Consider the following 24,149-nt stretch of genomic DNA (forward strand, 5'->3'; position numbering starts at 1 on the left):
TTTGATCTTTACTGATTTCATCGTGTGCTACTGACACCGCAAGCGTGCGTTCACGTTGTAATCGAGTTTCTCACCTTCTGCACTAACAGGAGTATGTCCAGAGAGTGCTGCTGGTTGTCACAGCATTGTCTGTCCCCGTCCTCTTCTTGGGAAAGCCACTGTTTTTGTTGTGGCTTCACAATGGGCGTAGTTGCTTCGGCGTGAACCGGGTAAGTGCCGGTTTGGATGCATGTTTGTAAAGTGTGAGCAAAGTCTGCTTTCAGTTATATAAGGATTTGTGTAGAAAACACCCCTGGAGGGTTCCTTGTCTTGATTTAAAAGCCAAAGTTTCCTTTATTTAAAACATTGACGTTGGCTGGGCATGGTAGCTCACACCTGTAATCCCAGCACTTTGGGAGGCCAAAGCGGGCAGATCACTTGAGCCCAGGAGTTTGAGACCAGCCTGGGCAACATGGTGAAACCCTGTCTCTACCAAAAATACAAAAATAAGCCGGTGTGGTGGTGTGCACCTGTAGTCCCAGGTACTCAGGAGGCTGAGGTGGGAGATTGCTTGAGCCTGGCCGGCAGAGGTTGCAGTGAGCTGTGATCATGCCACTGCACTCCAACCTGGGCAGCAGAGCAAAACTCTTGTCTCAAAATAAATAAGTAAATAAAACATTGATGTTGAAAGAGCCTGCTGTGTCCAGGGCCCGTGGAGACAGGCCCTGCTGGCATGAACTACAGGCTTATTAGGAGTTTAACTCAATCCTTCAATTCAGATGGGCATAATTAAAATGCCTTTTTCCACATTCTTCTTAATTTCTTCTTTAAGATTTTCTTTTTTCTTTTTCCTTTTTTTTTTTTGAGACTGGAGTCTTCCTCTGTTGCCCAGGCTGGAGTCAGTGGCACTATCTCAGCTTACTGCAACGTCTGCCTCCTGGGTTGAAGCAATTCTCTTGCCTCAGCCCTTGAGTAGGAGGACTATAGGCACCTACCACCACACCCTGCTAATTTTTGTATTTTTAGTAAAAGACGGGGTTTTTCCATGTTGCACAGGCTAGTCTCGAACTCCTGACCTCAGGTGATTCACCTGCCTCGGCCTCCCAAAGTGCTGTGATTACAGGTGTGAGCCACTGCACCTGGCCTGAAGAACTTTTTTATTCTTAAAGAGCTGAATCATTAAGAGAAACAAAGAAACTATAAATAAATTTTTGTTTTGTCACAACCTTGTAGTTTTACAGGCACTGACTCTGTGCTCTTTTGGTTGTTAGAGTGGTTACACACTTATAAGGAAAGATAGTGAGGAAGAAGTTTCATTGCTGGGAAACCAAGATGTGGAAGAGGGAAATCACCAGGTGGAAGATGGATGTAGGGAAATGGCGTGTGAAGAGGTAAATCTTTTCAACTGCTATTGATAAACTTAGATAAGTAACCAAGCTTCCATAGAGATAATCATGTTAAGATAATATTTAATCATCTTAAAAAATGGTTAAGGAAATGGGACTTCCAGCCTCCAGAACTATGAGAAACCAGTTTCCATTGTTGAAGCCAACCAGGCGGTGGTTAGGGTTCGAGTGAAGGTTAGCGCTTTCCAAATGCTGTTTGATGATAGAGTTGGTGGCATTATATGTGAGTTCGGGTCATTTTGTCCTTTTCCTTCTCCAGTGGGATTTCTGCTGTTATATTACCAGTTATGACTGGAGTGACTTAAGGTGCCATGAACATTGCTTTCAGAAGTTTCTTGTGTCAGTCAGAACTTTTCCATAGTTGGAAGAAATAGAGACCCAGTTTTTTCTGATTGCAAAGGGATTTTTACCAGCTCATGGCAGGACAGAGGTAGAGTTGGTTTCAGGATGATTACAGTTTTTGGGTCTCCAATTCCAACAGGCCTTGGTTGGCTTTTTTTCTTCGTAAGTTTTCTTAATATTGTGAAGTCAGTTGGCCCCATGATGCTAGAACCATGGTCACAAGTTGCCCTGGGCTTATTTTTTCAGTTTTTCCATCAGCGAGCAAAGCGCCCTTACCAGCTTGTTACTCTTAGGAAAAAAATCCCCACATACTTGCTGTCCTTGCACCAGTGACTGCCGCCTCAGTCCCCTGCACCAGTGACTGCCGCCTCAGTCCCCTGCACCAGTGACTGCTGTCTTAGTCTCCTGGGGCTGCCATAATAAAATACCACAGACTGGGTGGCTTCAATAAGAGACTTTTTCTCACAGCTCCGGAGGCTGGCAGGCCCGGACTGAGATGCTGGCAGGCTGCTTTCCCCGAGGCCTCCCTGCTCGCTTGCTGTGTGTCGGCCCGGGGCCTGTCCTCTGTGCCTGTTCCCCTGCTTTTCCTGCTCTTCCCAGAAGACAGCAGTCACAGTGGGTCAGGGCCCACCTCCTGACCTCACTCAACCTTGATTACCTCCTCAAAGGTTCTGTCTTCAAATACAGTCACATTGCGGTTAGGGCTTCAGGATAAGACTTTTGGGGACATAATTCAGAGCAACTGTGGTTGGGGATATAAGGCTGGACAGGGAAGTAGTAGCTCCCCACAAAGAAGAGAGGTGCAGTCCCGGGCAGACAGAGCAGAGCACGGCCTCTGCTTTCTTTTCTTGGAAACTTTACTTTGACCATTTAGTGAGGACCAAACAAAATTTCATATAATCAGCATTTTGTAATTGTTATGTAGTTTCATGTTTTAATTCGGGACAATTAATTATTAAGTTCTAGCATCATAGAGAAACAAAAGCAGAGCTGGAAAGCGCATCCGAGTCACCTTGCCTGGTGTTTTGCAGCCCTTTTCCTATCAGGGACCCCTTGCATAGTTTTCCCTGGTTGGCTCTACTTAGAATGCTCACGTCTAGTGAATCGCCTTCTACTCTTGCGGTTGGTGAATACCTATTTTATCAGCAGAGGCTTCATCATTACTGAGACCTGCCCAGGAATCCCATTTGTATAGCAGCTGTGGCCGTGGCAGTTCCTCTGGTCTAGCATCTTGGTTTACACATGGGAGTCTGAGGCGTGGGGTGGGAGTGGGGCTGATGAAGGTGGGGATTTGGGCTGGTAAAGGCTGGTCCTGGAGCTGGGGAGTGCCAGAGTGATGGACAGAGTGCAAGTCTCGGGTTTCTGTTCCTCCCGCTCCGGCGTGTTCTCACCAGCATCCAGCCAGCAGCTCCTTCATTGTAATCCTTGAAGTGGAACCCACTTGGCATGTAGAAGTACACGTGTAACATCATGACTCTAACATATGTTGTGTGATCTCTCTCAGTTTAATTTTGGAGAAATATTAATGACCCAAGTAATCCATTCCATCGAGTACTGTCTGGGATGCATCTCCAACACCGCCTCCTACCTGAGGCTCTGGGCGCTCAGCCTGGCTCATGCACGTAAGTTCCTGCTTAGACCTGCAGTTCCCAACGCCCTGTAGTGCCAGCAGACTCAGGGGGCACTGTGGGATATTTTAACTTGGTAACTAATAGTCATAGCACCATCTTTCAGCTGCCATGTGAACTTATACTATTCACTACTTAATACACAGCTCTCGGCTATTTCTTTTGGCTGAGGGGTGCTGTGGAAAAATCACAGGGGGTCTCTCTGAGGCTGGTCTGGCTTCAGAGGCTGCCCAATTAAAAAAAAACAATCACTGAGACACAAGGGGCTTTGAGAACTGAGATGGCTTGGGAGCCTCTGGTGTAAACACTTGCTGCTGTTGCCATTCCTGTTTCTGTTAGTAGTTATTTTATTCAGTGCTGCCTTACCAGGTGTGAATATCTGTTTATTTCAAGCAAGTCCTGCCACAGCACTCATGGTAGCTCTGATCACAGGAGTCCTCCCTTTGTACGATTCCAGTAATGCACACATGTTAGTTTCCACAGTGTAATTAACACCTGTTCCCCAGCAGCATGGTTCCAATTTCAGTCACCACAGTAACTAGCTGTGCAGGTAGGTGCAGGTGCATTTACCACCCTATGTGCAGCGGGTGTTGTGATGAAGATGCTGATGACCCAGCAGTGGTGCTCGGCAATGTTTCAGGACACTGAAGGGTGCAAAGGGTGCAGTGTTGCAAGTGGGTTCAAACTTAGAAAATAATAGGACAGGCCGGGTGCGGTGGCTCACACCTGTAATCTCAGCACTTTGGGAGGCCGAGGCAGGTGGATCACCTGAGGTCAGGAGTTTGACACCAGCCTGGCCAGCGTGGCAAAAGCCCATCTCTACTAAAAATACAAAAATTAGCTGGGCATGGTGGCGGGTGCCTGTAGTCCCAGCGACTTGGGAGGCTGAGGCAGGAGAATTGCGTGAACTTAGGAGGCGGAGGTTGCAGTGAGCCAAGATCACGTCACTGCCTTCCAGCCTGGGTGACAGAGCAAGACTCTGTCTCAAAAAAAAAAAGTTAAAGGAAAAAAAAATAGGACAATTTGGCAAGTATTAGGAAAGATGCTTGCTCTGGATCAGGTCACCCAGCTTGCCAAGTTACGCAACAGGAACCAAGCACTGTTCAAACTACCCTAATAAACGGGGTTTTTTTTTTTTTGTTTTTTTTTTTAATAACAGACAAAAGACTTTAATACCCAGTGGTTCTAATGTTTTAAAGATATATTTACCATTTTTTCATTTCCCTATAGTTTTTGTTAAAACATTAAAAACTCTTCTATTGGCCGGGTGCGGTGGCTCATGCCTGTAATCCCAGCACTTTGGGAGGCCTCGGTGGGCGGATCACAAGGTCAGGAGATTTTAAGACCATCCTGGCTAACACAGTGAAACCCCGTCTCTACTAAAAATACAAAAAATTAGCTGGGCATGGTGGTGGGCACCTGTAGTCCCCGTTACTTGGGAAGCTGAGGCAGGAGAATGGCGTGAACTCGGGAGGCAGAGCTTGCAGTGAGCCGAGATTGTGCCATTGCACTCCAGCCTGGGCGACAGAGCAAGACTCCGTCTCAAAACAAAAAACAAAAAACAAAAAACAACTCTCTCATTGTTGGCCAACAATATAGCCAACAATAAGAGAGTTTTTAATGTTTTAACACAAATTTTAAAGGCCACAGAACAAACCTTTTCCCCCATGGATTAATAGGGATGCTTCGGATGTTTTTGATGGCAAGGTCTCTTTTGTACTTCTGCAGTACTGTGCAAAGCAAGCACTGCCTGTGCTTGTGGAACCACTGGACAAGAGAGTGTCTTTTTTTTTTTTAAATTAAAAAATGCTCATGTTTTTATAAGCATAGCTGAAGGCCTGGAATCATATGGCTGGAGGGGCCCTGTGGTCATTCATCTCCATTTTGCAGAGGTGGTGGCAGAAGCCCGCTAAGTGTCGGCGCTTTACTCACGGCCATCCAGTTGGTCCCTCAGTGGCAGAACCAGGTCTGGGAGCCTGTTTCTGGCTGCCTGGTCCAGTGCTGCTTTGGGAGGTCACTAACCCAAACCTAGTCTGGGGCAAGACCTCCCTTTGGAAGATGCCTCTGATGTTTTTGGAGCACTAGGTCTTCCTTAGTGTTTGAGACGGTGTCAGAGCTGACTGGCTTTCCCATGAGAAGCAGTTGGGTCTGTGTTACCTGTGTGTCTATTATTTTATGGGATGATAGTTCAGAGCTGTCAGAGGGAAATAGTCCAGGGAGCTCCCAGGGGGACCCACTGTACGTAAGCAGGCGTGACCTGTGCGGGCTGCACTCCCTTGCAGAGCTATCTGATGTCCTGTGGGCCATGCTGATGCGCGTGGGCCTCCGCGTCGACACCACCTATGGCGTCTTGCTGCTGCTCCCGGTTATCGCGCTCTTTGCAGTTCTGACCATTTTCATCCTTCTGATCATGGAAGGGCTTTCTGCGTTTCTTCACGCCATACGCCTCCACTGGTGAGTTTGAAACCTAGCCTTGGAACTGTTATTTAAAAAACATACCCGCCCCCCGCCCACCGCTCCGCCTCTCCGAATATACACAGCCCTGCAAAATCTAATGCTGAATTTAGGCCTGTTCTTCCCTTCCTACCATTGGGATCTGTGTTCATATCCTCTGAGTTAAAATTGTATTTTGGGCCGGGTGTGGTGACTCGTGGGTAATCCTGGCACTTTGGGAGGCCAAGGCAGGTGGATCACCTGAGGTCAGGAGTTCAAGACCAGCCTGGACAACATGATGAAACCCTGTCTCTACTAATAATACAAAAATTAGCTGGGTGTGGTGTCATACGCCTGTAATTCTTGGGAGACTGAGGCAAGAGAATCGCTTGAACCCAGCAGGCAGAGGTTGCAGTGAGCCGAGATCACGCCACTGTACTCCAGGCTAGGGGACAAGAGCGAAACTCCGTGTCAAAAAAAAAAAAAAGTATTTTGTTTCTGAACTATTATCACTGACAAGTAAAAGCAAGTTTAAGTTTGCAGAATACTTAACGTGTGTTTCATACTGCTAATTCACTTTGAGTCTGACAACTTGCTCTATCTTACTGCAAAATAAATCCTTCTTATGTATTTCTTAATGTTCGATGGTATAGGTCAGATTACTGCTCTGTGCCTCCAGTGACCCAGGTGGCAGGAGAGGGTCTCGTTACTTGTACACCTGCTTTTGTGTGTTGGGCAGTGAGAGGCAGCGGATGTGTCAGAGTTTCTGTTCACACTGGGAAAGCCAGCACAGGGTTGGGGGTGGGGGACGGTGTGTAGCTAGGTAAAAATATTGTGCCAAGAACATATTTTGGAATGAAGCAATTTCAGCACAGGAAGTTTTTTTTTTAACTTAAAATGTTGTTTTAAGGAATATGATTTCATAATCTTCCATTAATACATGACTTTTTTTTTTTTAGGGTAGAATTTCAGAACAAATTCTACGTTGGTGCAGGCACCAAATTTGTTCCTTTCTCATTCAGTCTACTATCATCAAAGTTCAATAACGACGACAGTGTGGCGTGATCATATTGCTGTAACCAACAAGCTTTCAGATTTATGGAGAATGACCATGTTATGAATTTCACTTCTGTCAGATTTATGATAGGAAAGATTCCATCTTCATTACTGCCTTATGACATAGCCAAATAATTCTGTAAGATATACCTCTTCCTCATATGTTAAATATTTTGTAAAGTTTACCAATTTGAGATATAAAAATTTCTTTTGGTGTTTTATGATGAGCAAATATAAGTTAATGCCAAACATTATGTTAAAGTTATTTTTTCCAATACAGGATTGGGGGAGAGAAGCCAATTTTGCATGGCTAATTGAAAATGGTATTAGATACTTGATTCCTTTAAACTTTATTAAAAAAAAAACAGTTAATCTGTCACCTGAAGTTGTCAGATAATATTTTCCAACAGCTGAAGTAGGGATAGTTTTTAAAAAAATTTAATGATGAGTTATCAAAACATTCATATTTATTCTGCTGAATTATTTAAAAATACGCAATTTTTTTTTTTTTAAGATGAAGTCTCGCTCTGTCACCAAGGCTGGAGTGCAATGGCACAATCTTGTCTCATTGCAACTTCCGCCTCCTGGGTTTAAGTGATTCTCCTGTCTCAGCCTCCTGAGTAACTGGGATTACAGGCATGTGCCACCATACCCAGCTAATTTTTTTGTATTTTTGTAGAGATGGGGTTTCACCTTGTTGGCCAGGCTAATCTCGAACTTCTGACCTCAAGTGATCCACCCGCCTCAGCCTCCCTAAGTGCTGGGATTACAGGCATGAGCCACCGTGCCGGGCCAAAATATGCAAACATTTTTAATCCTGTGCTACCTAGAATTACAAGTAGAGGATTGTTTTTACAGTTTTGTCTTGTTTTAGTAATTGGGGACAATGGGATAAAATGACATACAACAAATGGTTATCCTACTTGTATATTTTTTTAAAGACTCTTATCCTGTTATCCTTACATAAAACCAGTTATGGTAACTGTATGTTTGGAAATATAAATTGTATACTGAGCCTTAAAACCCAGTGTGACTGTAGAAGATATAATGTGGACATGATTTGAATTTAGTGACAGCTTGACTGATGTCACTGAACCAGAAGGGTTTATACTGAGTGAAGGAAAGGTAAAAAGTAGTATTTTGTATATTTTTATAACAAAATATAAATGAAGATATTTTACCATGAAGAGATTGCACTTATCCTTGAGAGCAGTCTAATGATAATTTTTTTTACTTTCAGAGTGTTTCTAGCTAAAGTTCTGATAAAAGTATTGAAACTTTCAAACACTGTTTAGATCAGTTGAAAACTAATTCTCAATAGCCATTATTTTATAATCTTTAGTTTAAATTCATCTATTTACTTGACATTTAGTTTTTAGTGAACTTGAGTCAGTCCTATTGAACATTTTGATCTATATTCTTGCAAATTATGTTAATTTTTCATATTTGTTTGATTTTAGACAATTATTTTCAAAAAGAAACGTTTTTTCCACCTTCTTAACATTGTGAGTGATACTCATTAAAAGGCTATTTGCCCCCATCCTCCTTTATCCTGTTTCGAGGTAGAGAGCTTGGCACTTCTGTTGCAAGCTGAGAGTCTGGCGGTGCTGAGTTTACTGTGGCTATGCAGGTGATTTCAAGGCATGAGCTGAACAGCCTTGACATAACTGTGGCCTGAAATTCAACCCTTTCGATTATAGTACAGATTCTATGTGCTGCTTGATGAGATGTTACCCAAGGCCAGTTTGGATTTACTGCTTTTTGTCCTTCATATTAAATTATCATTAAGGCCGGGCGCGGTGGCTCACGCCTGTAATCCCAGCACTTTGAGAGGCCAAGGTGGGCGGATCACGAGGTCAGGAGATGGAGACCATCCTGGCTAACACGGTGAAACCCCGTCTCTACAAAAAATACAAAAAAATGCTGGGCGTGGTGGCAGGCGCCTGTAGACCCAGCTACTCAGGAGGCTGAGGCAGGAGAATGGTGTGAACCCAGGAGGCGGAGCTTGCAGTGAGCCGAGATCACGCCACTGCACTCCAGCTTGGGCGACAGAGTGAGACTCTGTCTCAAAAAAAAAAAAAAAAAAAAAAAAATCAAATGATGCTGATGAAATGCTTGAAAATGATTCTGCTCTCAAAGTTACGCTTCCCTAGAAAGGTGTCATGTTGGCCACTTGTGTTGGGTGACTGACATCCAGCAGTGCTGGTCAGGTCTCAGAGGTGCTTTCACCTAGAGCTGATGCTTCCACAAAGGGACATTTGTGTTACTTTGCTCCAAGGATCTGTCATAAAAACAATAGTAACTGCTTCATCCCTTGGAAGCCCAAGACTTCAGGGCACTGTTAGCTGATTGGTAAATAAGGGACATGGTATTTGCTGGAATTGTTCACCACTCCCCACTAGTCATTCTCATGGGGGCCCCCCTTTTTTTTTTTTGAGATGGAATCTCGCTCTGTTGCCCAGGCTGGAGTGCAGTGGCACAATCTCGGCTCACTGCAAGCTCCGCCTCCCGGGTTCATGCCATTCTCCTGCCTCAGCCTCCTGAGTAGCTGGGACTACAGGCGCCTGCCACCAAGCCTGGCTAATCTTTTGTATTTTAGTAGAGACGGGGTTTCACTGTGTTAGCCAGGATGGTCTCGATCTCCTGACCTCGTGATCCACCCGCCTCGGCCTCCCAAAGTGCTGGGATTATGGGCGTGCACCACCACGCCCGGCTGGGGCCGGCCAGGGACCACTTTTTAACTTTTTCGAATTAACACCTTTTCTCAGGCCATAGAGCAGAGGATGCAGTCATTTCTCTGTTACAATCTATGTAGTATTTATGTAGAATGGCATTATTCAGAGTCCTCACTTTGGGAACGCGCTCTCTGGAAATGTAGTCTGATGCTAGTGTCTTACAGGTGCAGGGGAAATTTGTTTCTCTGTAAAGCAATGGGCTCCAGTGTCATGTTACCAGAGTTGTCGCTCAGTTTTGCTTGTTTTTAAGCCTTTTGCTAGAACCTATTATATATCCAGTTTTTAAAACATATTTCATTCCCTTGATAGCAGAGATCCAGAGCAAAGATGGCAAGTTGTATGGATGATGCTGAATATCTGTTTATTTTCCTAAAGATAAATGTCACGACACCACATTTTTCAGTTTTTATTTAATGTTTGTTACCATGTGTTAACAGAATCTTAAAACCCAAGGGATTTCTTCAGTAAACTAGACTTTGATTTCAGCCTGCTGGGCTGGAGACGGCCATTGCGGCAGCCAGTTAAGGAGTGCAGAGGGTCTTCTGTCTGATAGGATCTGGGTGAGCCCCTGTGGACTTTCCAGCAGCGAAAGGACTTGGAACTCCTCTTTTGCTGAATGCTGCTCTGTTCTTGTTTCTGGCATGAATATTTTATAACAACATTCTGGTGTTAGCATCCCCTCTGCAGTTGTTTATTTTATTTTTTAAATTTTTTATTTTTATTTTTTTGAGATGGTGTCTCACTCTGTCACCCAGGCTGGAGTGCAGTGGTGCAATCTCGGCTCACTGCAGCCTCTGCCTCCCAGGCTTAAGTAATTCTCCTGCCTTAACCTCCCAAGTAACTGGGATTACAGGCGCCTGCCACAGCACCTGGTTGATTTTTGTATTGTTAGTAGAGACAGGTTTCCCCATGTTGGCCAGACTGGTCTTGAACTCCTGACCTCAGGTGATCCACCTGCCTCGGCCTCCTAAAGTGCTGGGATTACAGGCCTGAGCCACTGTGCCTGGCTCTCTGCAGTTGTTTAATAAGGCACAGAATACCTGTAGCATAGGGTCAACCTTACGATGTACATGAATTACATATTCAGACGTCTTAGAACCTGATACATTTTGGAAAAGAAAAACAAAAAACAACTTCTACAACTATTCTGCAGTCTGCATTTAAAAACAATAAATTCCTCTATTAAAAACGTAAAGCCAGGTTTGCTTGCGTGCCACAGGGAATGTATCCAGGAAGGTTATTATGAAACTCAAATCAACATGATGGGAATAAGGCAGTTTGGACGAACAGTCTTCCCACAGTCAGGCCACTTTTGTTGATTCGGTTTAGAATTTTCAGAAATACTTAGTACACGCCACCTGTTCTTTGATGGGAGTATCTCAGAAGGCCAGGTAGGTTCTTAGGATTAGCCTAGTCATCTAGGCGCTCAACTCCTTGTGAGGGAAAAAGACAGTGAACAAGTTAGTACTTTGCTCCACAAATGCATGAAAGGACAAATTTGCATCTTCTATCAGTGTTGAACTTCCTTTTGCTAATGACAAATAAATATATCTATATTTTTTAACGTGGGTGTTTCGCTTTATTATGCTGTGGTTTGGCGAGAAAGCCAAAGAACTCTGCTCCTTCCCTGATTTCCTAGGCCAGGAGGAATTCGGCTTATTTCCTCCTCCGCTGGCCTTCGACCCACGTAGCTGAGGGCTGAGGCTGTGTCATTCTACCTGGCCTCTAATTCCGCCTCTGCCACCGCCGAGGTGCTGTGACTTTCGTCTAGCCACCTCTCTAGCCCCAGCTTCATCTGCGAGGTGGGCGGGCTGCTTGCAGACCGGGTCGGCGTGGGGTGGGGTCGGACTCTTGGCTGCAGCGACCAGGAGGGTCCCGCTCCGCATCCAGGGGCGTGCGCGCTGCCGGGACCAGGGAGCAACCGGCCTACCTCGGCCGGCCGGGGGCCTGGTGCGCGCCTCTGAGATCTCGGGGCCGGGGCGCGGGCTGCGGCGCGCGGGTTCAGGAATCCAGGGCCGGGCGCGGGGTACTGCAGGGCTTGCAGCCCCCAGCGCCGGCACCGTCAGCTGGGCGGGCGGTGGCAGTTGCCGGGGCGCCCATTGCTAGGGCCGCCGTTGCCACGGACGCCCGCCCTGCGCCCGGCTCCCTCTGCCCTGCGCAGCCATGGACGACCTGCGGGTGCTGTGGATGCGCGACCGCGTGTATGCGGCTTTCGACATCACCGATCCCCAGCTTTTCGAGGACCTGCTCAACCGCGACGACGGCCAGGGCGAGGACCTCATCCTGCACTTCCTCAACCAGGCGAGCGAGGAGGAGGGCTCCTCGGCGCTCTTCATCTACCGCACGATGGTGCCGGAGGAGGTGGAGGTGGAGATTGGTGAGCCTCGACGCGCCGCTCCCTTCCCCGGGCTTCCCTCCTGCCCTCCCCGGCCTCTTCTACGGGTGTGGGGGCTGCTAGAGCCTGCCCATCGCCCGGCCCGGGCCTCAGGTGCCGTCCACAAACCCTGCCGCCCGCCACGTGCAGCCCCCGGGCGAACCCAGCAATCACAGGCGTCCCTGCCCTCCTGGGCCCGCAGCCCACTTGAAAGTCAAACCTTGATTGAAAAATCACAGCAAACACTGACTTAGCCCTCACCCCGTACCAGGTGCGATTCCAACGCTTGTATCAACTCCTTAACCCTACGAGGCGCGTGTGTCCTAATCCCCATTTTACAGATGAGCAAACTGGCACGGAGGGGGTTAAGTAACCTGCCCAAGGCCCACAGGCAGTCAAGATCCACTGTGCAATAATCCAAACGGCTGGGTAGAGCCATGCCCAGGTGTGGCAGGGGCCCAGCTCACTGTCACTCCCCTTGACGGTCGCAGGGTCTCATGGAGGGTCCGAAGAGCACCCCTTTCTACTTCTGAAGGCTCCTCATATCCTGAAAAGTAAAGTAATGCTAAGACAAAGTTTTTTAAAACTACAGTAGACTTTAAATGTTTGTGTTGAACAAATTAGCATCGCAAATACAAAAAGACAGTGACCAGGGTCCCAGAACACTCTGTGGAGGCGGATTCCCAGCCCCACCTACTCTCTGATAGGCCCAGGGACACTGAGAGGGCAGGGAGGGGCCAACACCGGTGAGAGGAGGAGGCAGGACAACTCTCTTCAGAAACAGCCAGGAGACAGGGACCTGGAAAGCTGCCTCCTCACAGGAGCACCAGCCGGAGCACAGCCGCCGGGACCTCCTGCCTGGCTATCTAGTCTCCTGGGCTACTTTTCCAGTCCCTTATGGACTTGGGGATCCGTTGCAGGGCCTCTCACTGGGTTCAGGCGGCAGGGCCGGCAGACCTTGGATTTTTTTTAAAGGTACCAGGCACACCCATTTATTTTATTTTATTTTTAAATTTTCTTTCTTTCCTTCCTTCCTTCCTTCCTCCCTCCCTCCCTCCCTCCCTCCCTCCCTCCTCCTTCCTCCCTCCCTCCCTCCTCCTTCCTTCCTCCCTCCCTCCTCCTTCCTTCCTCCCTCCCTCCCTCCCTCCTCCTTCCTTCCTTCCTTCCTCCCTCCCTCCTCTTTCCTTCCTTCCTCCCTCCCTCCCTCTTCCTTCCTTCCTTCCTTCCTTCCTTCCTTCCTCCCTCCCTCCTCTTTCCTTCCTTCCTCCCTCCCTCCCTCTTCCTTCCTTCCTTCCTTCCTTCCTTCCTTCCTCCCTCCCTCCCTCCCTCCCTCCTCCTTCCTTCCTCCCTCCCTCCCTCCCTCCTTCCTTCCTTCCTCTTTTTTTTTTTTTTGAGATAGGGTCTCACTCTGTCACCCAGGCTGGAGTGCAGAGGTGCGATCTTGGCTCACTGCAACCTCTGCCTCTAGGGCTCAAGTAATTCTCCCACCTCAGCCTCCTGAGTAGCTGGGACTACAGGTATGCATCACCATGCCTGGCTAATTTTTATATTTTTGGTAGAGACAGGTTTCACCATGTTGCCCAGGGTGGTCTCGAACTACTGAGGTCAAGTGATCCTCCCGCCTTGGCCTCCCAAAGTGCTGAGATTCCAGGTGTGAGCCACCTGGCACCCGGCCCTTTTTTTTTTTTTGAGACAGAGTCTAGCTCTGTGGCCAAGGCTGGAGTGCAGTGGTACAATCTTGGCTCACTGCAACCTCCACCTCCCTGGTTCAAGCAGTTCTCCTGCCTCAGCCTCCCAAGTAGCTGGGACTACAGGTACCCACCACCATACCCGGCTAATTTTTGTATTTTTAGTAGAGACAGGGTTTCACCGTGTTGGCCGGGCTGGTCTCGAACTCCTGACCTAAGGTGATCTGCTCACTTCGGCCTCCCAAAGTGCTGGGATTACAGGTGTGAACCATCATGCTTGGCCACCTTCATTTATTTTAAATATTCATTATTTGCTTGCACAAAATAAAATGTCTTCATCATAAATCCAAAACCATAAATAAACAACAATAACAAATCCCTAGTGCCATCTGGAGAGAGGACCATGTGATCACCTTTTGGAACTTAACCTTCCAGCCTATTGTTTTTATCTCCCTGGCAGACCTTTGGACCTGGACATTAGATTATAACTGGACCTCGGATGTAGGCACTTCCATTGGCACCAAGTGAAATTACGGAAGCCAAAAACACACTTGCGGGATTGATCATTTAACATGTACCACCATTGCAGGAACTTGGGTTTCGTATACATTTAAAAAAAATTGGCCGGGCGCGGTGGCTCAAGCCTGTAATCCCAGCACTTTGGGAGGCCGAGATGGGCGGATCACGAGGTCAGGAGATCGAGATCATCCTGGCTAACACGGTGAAACCCCGTCTCTACTAAAAGTACAAAAAATTAGCCGGGCGTGGCGGTGGGTGCCTGTAGTCCCAGCTACTCGGGAGGCTGAGGCAGGAGAACGCCCTGAACCCAGGAGGCGGAGCTTGCAGTGAGCCGAGATTGTGCCACTGCACTCCAGCCTGGGCCACAGAGCGAGACTCCGTCTCAAAAAGAAAAAAAAAAAATTTACAACAAGACCCTAAAACAATGGATGTGACTTGGATTTCTTGCAGAAGCTCTCCAAGGGCCTCTGTTAACGGTGGGGTGGCTGTTGTCTGCTGTGTTCACTAGCACGTGTTTAGCTCAAATGTCATCCTGTGTGGAAGCAGAGTTCAGTCTCACCTCAGAGGGTCCCCCTGGTTAATTCCTGGACCCTCCAAAGGGAGCTCAGAACTCTCCTACCCCTGCTCCCTGACCCGTTTCTGGGCTCTGTCCCTGGTCTTCCCTTCCATTCCCATCTCTTCTCCACTGTCACCTCATGGTGAAAAGCTGATGGATTCCTTGCTGAAGAGGCTGTCTCTGGAAACTCTCAAAGCTGCGGATTCTGGAGGTGCCAGATGGCGTCAGGTGTTGGGGGTTCTGGCCAGGTGGGGAGAAGAGACCTCATCCCCAGCTCCACATGCTGTCACTCACTCTCTGCTTGTTAAACCTACAGGCTCATATTAAACCCTTGAACGGTTTCCCTAGATTATTTTTGGGGGACAGGTGGTTCTAGTCTGTTCAGAGGACCTGCAGAGAGCCCAATGTGTCCCTTCTTTCCTTTTTTTTTCTTCCTCTTTCTGCCCCTCCCTTGGTCAAGATTTCTCTGCTCTTGGTTAAAAATGATAGGAATGGAGACAAACAGATACTGGGGCAGGTGGTGGTAAGAAAGGTGAGGTGTCCTTCCGGGCAGCAGATACCCAAGATACTGATCCAGTAGGTACTTGTGTTCCTTCTGGAAAAAACAAAATGGCATCATACTGTACATATCATTTAGTAACTTCCTTACATTTAAAGGAATTTCACAAATATTGCCAGACACATGTTCTCTTAAAAATTCACAGAACATAGAATTAACACTAAAAAGAAAAAGCAACCCTTCTCCATCCCTTAGGCCCCAGTCCTGCTCCTATTCCTACAGGGCAACCACCACCATTAGTCTGGTGTGTTTCTGTTTGACTCTTTTGTCAGATTATCAGTCAATCAATCAGTCAATCATCTAGCAACCGACTGATCTGTCTTCCTACCTTCCTATACATCTATCTATCTATCTATCTCCTGTCTACCTACCTACCTATACATCTATTTCTCTCCTGCCTACCTACCTAATTATCTGTACATGTATCTATACATCTATCTCTCTATATATACATCTATCTCTTTACCTACCTATCTACCTACCTACCTATACATCTGTCTCTATCTATATATCTGTCTGTCTAGCTACCTACCTACCTACCTATACATCTATTTCTCTCCTGCCTACCTACCTAATTATCTGTACATGTATCTATACATCTATCTATCTATCTATCTCCTGTCTACCTACCTATTCATCTATTTCTCTCTCTTCTGTCTACCTACCTAATTACCTATACATCTATTTCTCTCTGTTATCTGTCTACCAACTGACCAATCTATCTGTGTGTCTATCTACCTATCATTCACCTATCATCTGTCTATCCATCTATCAATTATCTATGAATTTATCTACCTACCTATACATCTATCTCTCTCTCTATACATCTATCTCTCTACCTACCTACCTACTTATACATCTGTCTCTATCTATATATCTATCTAGCTATCTACCTACCTACCTACTTATACATCTGTCTCTATCTATATATCTATCTAGCTAGCTATCTACCTACCTACCTACCTATACATCTATCTATACCTCTATATCCTGTCTACCTACTTACCTATACATCTCTCTCTCTGTCTCCTGTCTACCTACCTAATTACTATACATCTCTCTCTCTCTATTATCTACCAACTGACCAATCTATCTGTGTGTCTGTCTACCTATCATTTACCTATCATCTATCTATCCATCTATCAATTATCTACCAATTTATCTACCTACCTACCTACCTACCTATATGTCTATCTCTATTCTATCCTTACATACTTTGTGTATTTCTGGAGGGTAGATTTATAAAAATGAAATGCATCTGTAACAAGTATGGGCTTTTACAATTTGAGTAGGTCCTGTCGGTCCACAGCCAGTGGTGGTGGATGAGACGCCTGTTTGCCAACAGCCTCCCTGACATTCAATATTGGCCATTTTTTAGATTTTTGCCAATTCCATAGAAGAAAAGTAGATGCACTTCCTTACTCTAATTTATGTAAATGTTAGCGTAGTTGAATCTCTTTTTTTCCCTTCAGTTTTTTCTTTTCTTTTCTTTTCTTTTTGAGATAGAGCCTCACTCTATCTCCCAGGCTGGAGTGCAGTAGCATGATCTCGGCTCACTGCAACCTCCACCTCTTGGGCTCAAGTGATTCTCCTGCCTCAGCCTCCTGGGTAGCTGGAATTACAGGCATGCGCCACCAAACCCAGCTAATTTTTTTGTATTTTTAATAGAGATGGGGTTTCACCATGTTGACCAGGCTGGTCTCGGGCTCCCAATCTCAAGTGATCCACCTATCTCAGCCTCCCAAAGCGCTGGGATTACAGGCATGAGCCACTGCACCTGGCCTCCTTCAGTTTTTAAATTGTGGCAACATACACATGACCTGCAATTTACATCTTAACAATTTTGAAATGTACGGTTTAGGGTGTTAAATGCATTCATAGTGTGGTGAACCCAGGAGCCTCTTTCTTATGCTTCTTGGTTGTTTATATTTCTTCTGGGCTGGTGGTAACTCTGATCATTTCTGTATCCTTCGTCTCTTGGCAGAATTTGCACAAACCTCCTTGGCTGTCACTGAAAGCTGGCTCCAGTAAGGAATACTGCTGTAACCTAACGAGTCTCCTGTGGGCCGCCTCCCAACCCCTTGGCTCCACAGAAAGCAAATATATCAGGTGTTTCGTGCAGAGAACAATTACGTTTTATATTTTCTTCCCATTTATGTGGCCATAAAGATGAGATACCTGTCCTGTCTGCAGAGGAAGAAGAGGAAGAAGAGATTTATTCTCAAAAAGTGGAGTCCGTGGATAAAGGACGAGGTGTGCAGTTGGGAGGGGTCATGGGAGGGTGGAACTGAAAAAGCCCCTCCCCTCTCGGCAGCAGGAGTAGGGTGCTGCCTGCCACGCCAGAATCAGCTTTTACTTTCACTGGGTATGAAGCACAAAGAGGAAGTGCTGGGTCATGAATAAACACATGTAGTAGTTTCCCATGGCTGCCGTCACAAGTGACCACAGACTGGGTGGCTGAAAAAAACACAGATGTATTCTCACAGCTCTGGAGGCTGGAACTCCAAAATCAAGGTGCTGGCAGGGCTGCGCTCCCTCTACGGGACCAAGGGGAGGATCCTTCCCGGGCTCCTCACTGCAGTCTGGAGGTCAGGGTGTCCTCGGCCTGCAGCATCATCACTCCAGTCTCTGCATCCATCATCACATGGCCTTATCCCCTCTGTGTCTTTCTTTTCCGTGTGTCCTCTCTCCTTCTTCTTCTTTTTTTATTTTTGAGACAGAGTCTCGCTCTTGTCACCCAAGCTGGAGTGCGATGGCGCGATCTCAGCTCACTGCAATCTCTGCCTCCGGGGTTCAAGTGATTCTCCTGCCTCAGCCTCCCAAGTAGATGGGACTACAGGCGCCCACCACCACACCCAGCTAATTTTTGTATTTTTAGTAAAGATGGGGTTTCACCATCTTGGCCAGGCTGGCCTTGAACTCTGGACCTCAGGTGATCCGCCCTCCTCGGCCTCCCAAAGTGCTGGGATTACAGGCATGAGCCACCGTGCCCAGCCGTCCTCTCTCCTTATACAGGCACCAGTCACCTTGGATTTTGGGCCCACTCTAATCCATATCACCTCGTCTTTACTAATTACATCTGCAAAGACCCTGTTTCCAAATGAGGTCACATCTTGAGGACATGCATTGTGGGGGACACTCTTCAACCGAGTGTAGTATGTAACATACAAACACTCATACCGGCAGTATCTCAGCCAGCTCGGCAAACACATGCTTTGTACTTTGTTTTGTAGAGTAGGCTTCCCACTACGCAAACTGCAGATGCCATTTTCTTAGGAGACTCTTCAAGGCACAGTACTTTTCATTTATTTATTTATTTTTGAGACAGGACCTCACTCTGTTGCCCAGGCTGGAGTGATACAGTCATAGCTCACTTCAGCCCCTAACTTCTAGGCTCAAGCAATCCTGATTCAGGCTCCTGAGGAGCTGGGACTATAGAGGTACACCAACATGCCTCATGACATTTTGATTTTTTGTAGAGATTGGGTCTTGCTGTGTTGCCAGGCTGGTCTCGAACTCCTGGGCTCAAGCAGTCCTCCCACCTCAACCTTCCAAAGTGTTGGGATTACAGGCATGAGCCACTGCTCTTGGCCAAGAATTTATTTTTAACCAAATTGTAATCCCCTCAAGTAGCAAAGATTGTGGAGAGGGAATTACAAGTTAGAAATAAAAGATAGTCTGAATAAGGCTTGTTTAAAGTGAGTTTTTGTTTTTTTTTTTATAGACGACGTCTTGCTCTGTCACCTAGGCTGGAGTGCAGTGGTGCGATCTCCGCTCACTGCAACCTCTGCCTGCTGGATTCGAGCAATTCTCCTGCCTCAGCCTCCCGAGTAGCTGGGACTACAGGCACCCACCACCACGCCCGGCTAATTTTTGTATTTTTAGTAGAGTTGGGGTTTCATCATGTTGGCCAGGCTGGTCTCAAACTCCTGACCTCAGGTGATCTACCCGCCTTGGCCTCCCAAAGTGCTGGGATTACAGGCGTGAGCCACTGAGCCTGGCTTAAAGTGGGTTTTGATAAGGCGGATGGCAGTTCTGGATTCCACAGCAGTGTCTGCTGAGGCCTCCTAGGAACGCACTCTCGGCTTCTGAGCCCAGTACATCCAGGAAGAGGACAGGCTTGGGTGGGAAGAGGCTGTTTAGGTGGGAAGGTCGGGGAAGCCCTTTCCCACAAAGTAAATTAACATTATTATATGTTTTCTTCTTTTCTTTTTATGGTGGTAAAATGGATGTAACATAAAACTTACCTTTTTTTTTTTTTTTTTTTTACCATTTCTAGGTGGCATTAAGTACATTCATAAGTGTATTTTCCTTTTTAAAGATGGAGACTTGCTCTGTTGCCCAGGCTGGAGTGCTGTGGTGTGATCATAGCATGCTGTAGCCTTGAACTCTTGGGCTCAAGCGATCCTCCTGCCTCAGCCTTCCAAGTAGCTGGGACTACAGATGTGTGCCACCATGCCTGGCTAAGTGTTTTTTTTAACTTTAATTTTTTGGCCTGTTATGGTGGCTCACGCCTATAATCCCAGGACTTAGGGAGGCCAAGGCAAAGGATCACTTGAGGTCAGGAATTCGAGAGTAGCCCGGTCAACATGATGTAACCCGTCTCTACTAAAAACACAAAAATTAGCCAGGCGTGGTGGCACATACCTATAATCTCAGCTACTTGGGAGGCTGAGGCAGGAGAATCACTTGAACTTGGGAGACGGAGGTTGCAGTGAGCCAAGATCACACCACTGCACTCCAGCCTGGGTGACATAGTGAGATCCGTCTCAAAATTTTTTTTTTGTAGAGACGAGGTTTCACTACATTGCCCAGGCTGGTTTCAAACTCCCGGCCTCAAATGATCTTCCAGCCTGTAGCTGGGACTACAGGCGTGCACCACCATGCCTAGATAACATTTTGATTTTTTGTAGAGATTAGCGACCACTCTAATGCTGTTAGAGAATTAGCAATGAACTACAGGCTGTTTATGACATGGCACCTGCTCCTAAGTGTGATTTTTTTTTTTTACTGTAGTCTATTGCTAGTTCTCTAGTAATGTTGCTACTGCTGTCTATAGACTATTCCCCTACCAACCACGGGGCCGATGCCTTTATGCGTGTTGTCATTCAGTCCTCCAGAATCTGGTTGGTAGATGTTACTGTCCCATTTTATGGATGAGAAAACTAACGGCAGAGAGGATTCAGCCCCCTGACACTGAGTTGATGCCAAAGCCGCAGTGACTTTGCACAGTGCCTTTCAAAGTGAGAGTGAGGGAAAGCTCCCAGGGAAAGCTCCTTTCTCTAATCATCGGGCCTGTTGGATGTTCTGAGGGCTGAGACTTGGTGTCTGCTGAGGTTTCTGAATCTGCATCAATCAGAGTGGACTTGAGACAGATGCGTCATTTCATTTAGACTGTTTTTCTTCTCGTCCCTCACAAGTTTTGCATCTCATAGTGAGAAAGGAGTAAATGCTAACGTGCTAGCAGTAATTCTTCTTTTTTTTGTTTTGAGATGGAGTCTTGCTTGGCCACCCAAGCTGCAGTGGCACAATCTTGGCTCACTGCAACCTCTACCTCCTGGCCTGAAGTGATTCTCTCACCTCAGCCTCCCGAGTAGCTGGGATTACAGGCACACACCACCACGCCCAGCTAAATTTTGTATTTTTAGTAGAGACAGGGTGTTGCCATGTTGGCCAGGCTGGTCTCGAACTCCTGACATCAAGTGATCCACCCACTGCAGCTTCCCAAAGTGCTGGGATTATAGGTGTGAGCCACTTAGCCTGGCCTGTAATTCTTATCTTTATGATAAATTCCCTTTTAAGTAAAAAACCTCAGAGAAGTCACAGGGTCACAGGGTGGACACTGTACCTGAGCAAACGCAGACACAAACATGTTAAATTTCTGATGGACACCCTGTCAAAAACGAAACCCAATTCTTGTCAATTACAATGCGAGTCAAGGCCACAATCGGATTGATTGGAGCAGAAGGTATGCACAGCTATTTGATAACTTGCCTTTTGAATGAAATGCACTGGTGCACGAAATGCAGGGCTGCCCTTGATGGTAGGAAACCTAATTTTCGGATGATTTTCTCTTACACTTTGATTGGTGTTTTTGCAGCTAAGCATGTGTCACTGAGAACCGAATCTCTAGGTCAACCTCTAATCGACGTAGAGGATGAAGAAATGGACAAAGAGATTTCAGAAAATCTCCCTTCCAAAGTAAGCATGGCTCTTTGTCCTTGTTAGAGGGGTAATGAGTACCCCTGACGCCCTCTAAAATTCAGGGTAACTGACACAGCCCCATCCGAGGGATTTATCATGTTGGAATGGAGATTATAGGATCCCAAGGCCACCCTCAGATTCAGTGATTGGCTAGAAGGACTCACAGGACCCAGAAAATCTGTTATATTCATAGTTATAGTTTATTACAGGGAAAGGATGCAAATTAGAATCAGTAAAAAAAGAAAAAAAAAAAGGTACACAGGACAGAGACCAGAGGAAAACAGGCACAAGCTTCCATATGTTCCCTCCCAGTAGAGTTTCATGGACTGCACTTAATTCTCCTGGTAGCTGTGAGTGACAACATGCATGAAGCATTGCCAACCAGAGAGGCTCACCTGAGCCTTGGTGTCTGGGGTTTTTACTGGGGATCAGTCACACAGTCATGGAGCATCCACGTGGCTGACCTTAGTTACCCAGCTCCCCTTCATCTCCAGCCCTCACCACCACCCTAGAGGTTGAACTGATGCTGTATGACTGGGGCCCCAGCAAACAAAAACAGGCATTCACCAAAATCGTATTGTTCGCATACACCTTCAGGCATGGCCCAAGGCTGTAGGTACACAAAGACTCCCATATTAGGCAGGATATTCCAAAAGCTTGGAAGTTGTCACCCTAAGAGCCAAAGGCCAGTTCTGAAGACATTTGGCATCTGTGGGGTTTGGACAACACAGGCCTGCTAAATGAACCCTGTTCTGTAAAAACTCCAAGGTTGGAGTTTCAGGCTAGGACGTAAGCATTCAGCCTGGTCTATGCTTACCAAAATCATGCTTCATTGCTTCATAAATATGTCCCATCTGCAAAACAAAATTCAAGCTCCATCTGGACCTTTGCCAGGTCGGTTTGTTTAGGTGTTGCTGCACGGGTTGGTCAATAGAGGAATCAGGCTGAGAGCTCGGAGTCTAGGTGAGTTTAGCTCCTGTGCTTAGCTGGTACCCACTGTGTGGCTGTGGCTGCATTGTCAGAACATGAGACCAGCCATTGTGTTGAGAGGAGAGCTTAGGTGTACTTGATATTAGGTTCTTTGGGTGCATGGATGTATCACAAGAATGAATGTTTTTTGTTCCCCATGTTTCAGAGAATTGTGAAGCACATCGTGGAAAAGATGCGTCTCCACATGCTCTTTGCCCCTCTTCCCACGGAGTTCCTGGACCAAAACGTGGTGTTTTTTCTCAGAAATACCAAAGGTACATTTCTGGCACGTGTGTGCGTATGTGTGTTGAGGGGGTGTGGTTGTGCATGCACTTGTTCACTCTTTCTGTTTGTCTTTTTGTGGTTATCTTTCACTTATGCCAAGCTCTCTTTCTTTTCCATACTGGGTTCTTATGTAGTCTTCTCAAAGCTAATTTCCAGTAAAGAAGTGTTAGATATAAAGAAATGTATTCAACCAATGATAGTGCATGTCTGCACATATTTGGAGAAGGTGTGAAGACTGAAACTTGTGAAATAACGACTTCAATGGGTATATTTGTTGTGTGTGTTTTGTTTCCCAGTTAGATCAAGGGAACAGTCTTTAAAATGTTTACCTTTTAAAGTAACCTTTAAAATGTTTACCATGGTGATTGATTTTTGGTCAGGTAGAGTAAATACATATCAAATAAAACCTTGTTTGTTGGAAGGGTAGATGTTACCAAGTAGGTCTTTTCAAACAACCCATGACTCAAAAGATGCTTTGGCAAGGAATTGAGAAAGACTTGCTGGGGAGTGAAGACAGGTGAAGCTAGTGCCCAAGCCACTTTGGATGATTGTAACAAATTTCCATAGGCTGGGGGGCTTCACCAACAAACATCTATTTCTCACAGCTCTGGAGGCTGGGAAGTCCAAATCAAGGTGCTGGCAGATCTGGCGTCTGGTGAGCGCCACTTCCTGGTTCACAGATGGCGCCTTCTCCTATCCTCCTATGGTGGAGAGTCGAGAGAGAGAGAAAGCAAGCTCTCCTGTCTCTTCCCATAGGGACACCAATCCCATCGTGAGACTCCACCCTCATGACCTAGTCACTTACCAAAGGCCCCACCTTCTGATACCTTCACCTTGGGGATTTAAGCTTCGTCATGTGGATTTTGGGGTCATTCAGTCCATAGCAGCAAGGAATCCAGCCAACATTTCTAGACAACCCAAATAATTTCTGGTTTTGGCCAGTGTTAGATACTCCAACCAGATCAGTGAATATGTGCAACTCTTGTGCGCTGTTCATACTAATCCGTGAACCACAGTGCATCGGTATCCATTTCAGCTTCTCATGGGCCCTCAGATTTGTTTAAACACAAATAGGGGATATTCTGAATCTGTAACCAGAACATTCCTTATAGCAACTTGGGAAGAAGGAGAAGATTCCTGTTCTCTTAGAAATGTTAACTGTTGGCTGCTCTCTCTCCCACTGACCTTACATTCTACACCTGTTTTTATTTAGAGGCAATCTCTGAAGCTACTGACATGAAGGAAGCTATGGAAATTATGCCGGAAACACTGGAGTATGGAATTATAAATGCTAATGTGCTCCATTTTCTGAAGGATATTATGTGTCAGGTAAACATGGAGAAAGGAGGAAATTCTAGTATTTCTGAAGTTGAGGTAATGTGGTTTTTTTATTCCACAAATAAGTAGTGGGCAGCT

At 46.3% G+C, this 24,149-nt stretch overlaps 2 protein-coding genes across 2 annotated transcripts in view; both read left to right on the plus strand.

Moving 5' to 3' along the window:
• Positions 1–11,143, plus strand: part of ATP6V0A2 (ATPase H+ transporting V0 subunit a2) — a 56,822-nt gene extending 45,679 nt beyond the window's left edge. The window contains exons 16-20 of the mRNA XM_008005137.3: positions 90–209; positions 1,251–1,370; positions 3,232–3,349; positions 5,638–5,809; positions 6,748–11,143. Of these exons, the coding sequence (XP_008003328.1) occupies positions 90–209; positions 1,251–1,370; positions 3,232–3,349; positions 5,638–5,809; positions 6,748–6,853 (636 nt within the window). The 3' untranslated portion in view covers positions 6,854–11,143. The remainder of the gene's footprint in view (positions 1–89; positions 210–1,250; positions 1,371–3,231; positions 3,350–5,637; positions 5,810–6,747) is intronic.
• Positions 11,144–11,742: 599 nt separating this feature from the next.
• Positions 11,743–24,149, plus strand: part of DNAH10 (dynein axonemal heavy chain 10) — a 175,620-nt gene continuing 163,213 nt past the window's right edge. The window contains exons 1-5 of the mRNA XM_008005149.3: positions 11,743–11,956; positions 17,445–17,528; positions 21,376–21,476; positions 22,615–22,723; positions 23,947–24,062. Coding sequence (XP_008003340.3) covers positions 11,743–11,956; positions 17,445–17,528; positions 21,376–21,476; positions 22,615–22,723; positions 23,947–24,062 — 624 coding nt within the window. The remainder of the gene's footprint in view (positions 11,957–17,444; positions 17,529–21,375; positions 21,477–22,614; positions 22,724–23,946; positions 24,063–24,149) is intronic.

Source organism: Chlorocebus sabaeus, chromosome 11 (assembly GCF_047675955.1).
Source record: "Chlorocebus sabaeus isolate Y175 chromosome 11, mChlSab1.0.hap1, whole genome shotgun sequence".
Lineage (NCBI taxonomy): Eukaryota > Metazoa > Chordata > Mammalia > Primates > Cercopithecidae > Chlorocebus > Chlorocebus sabaeus.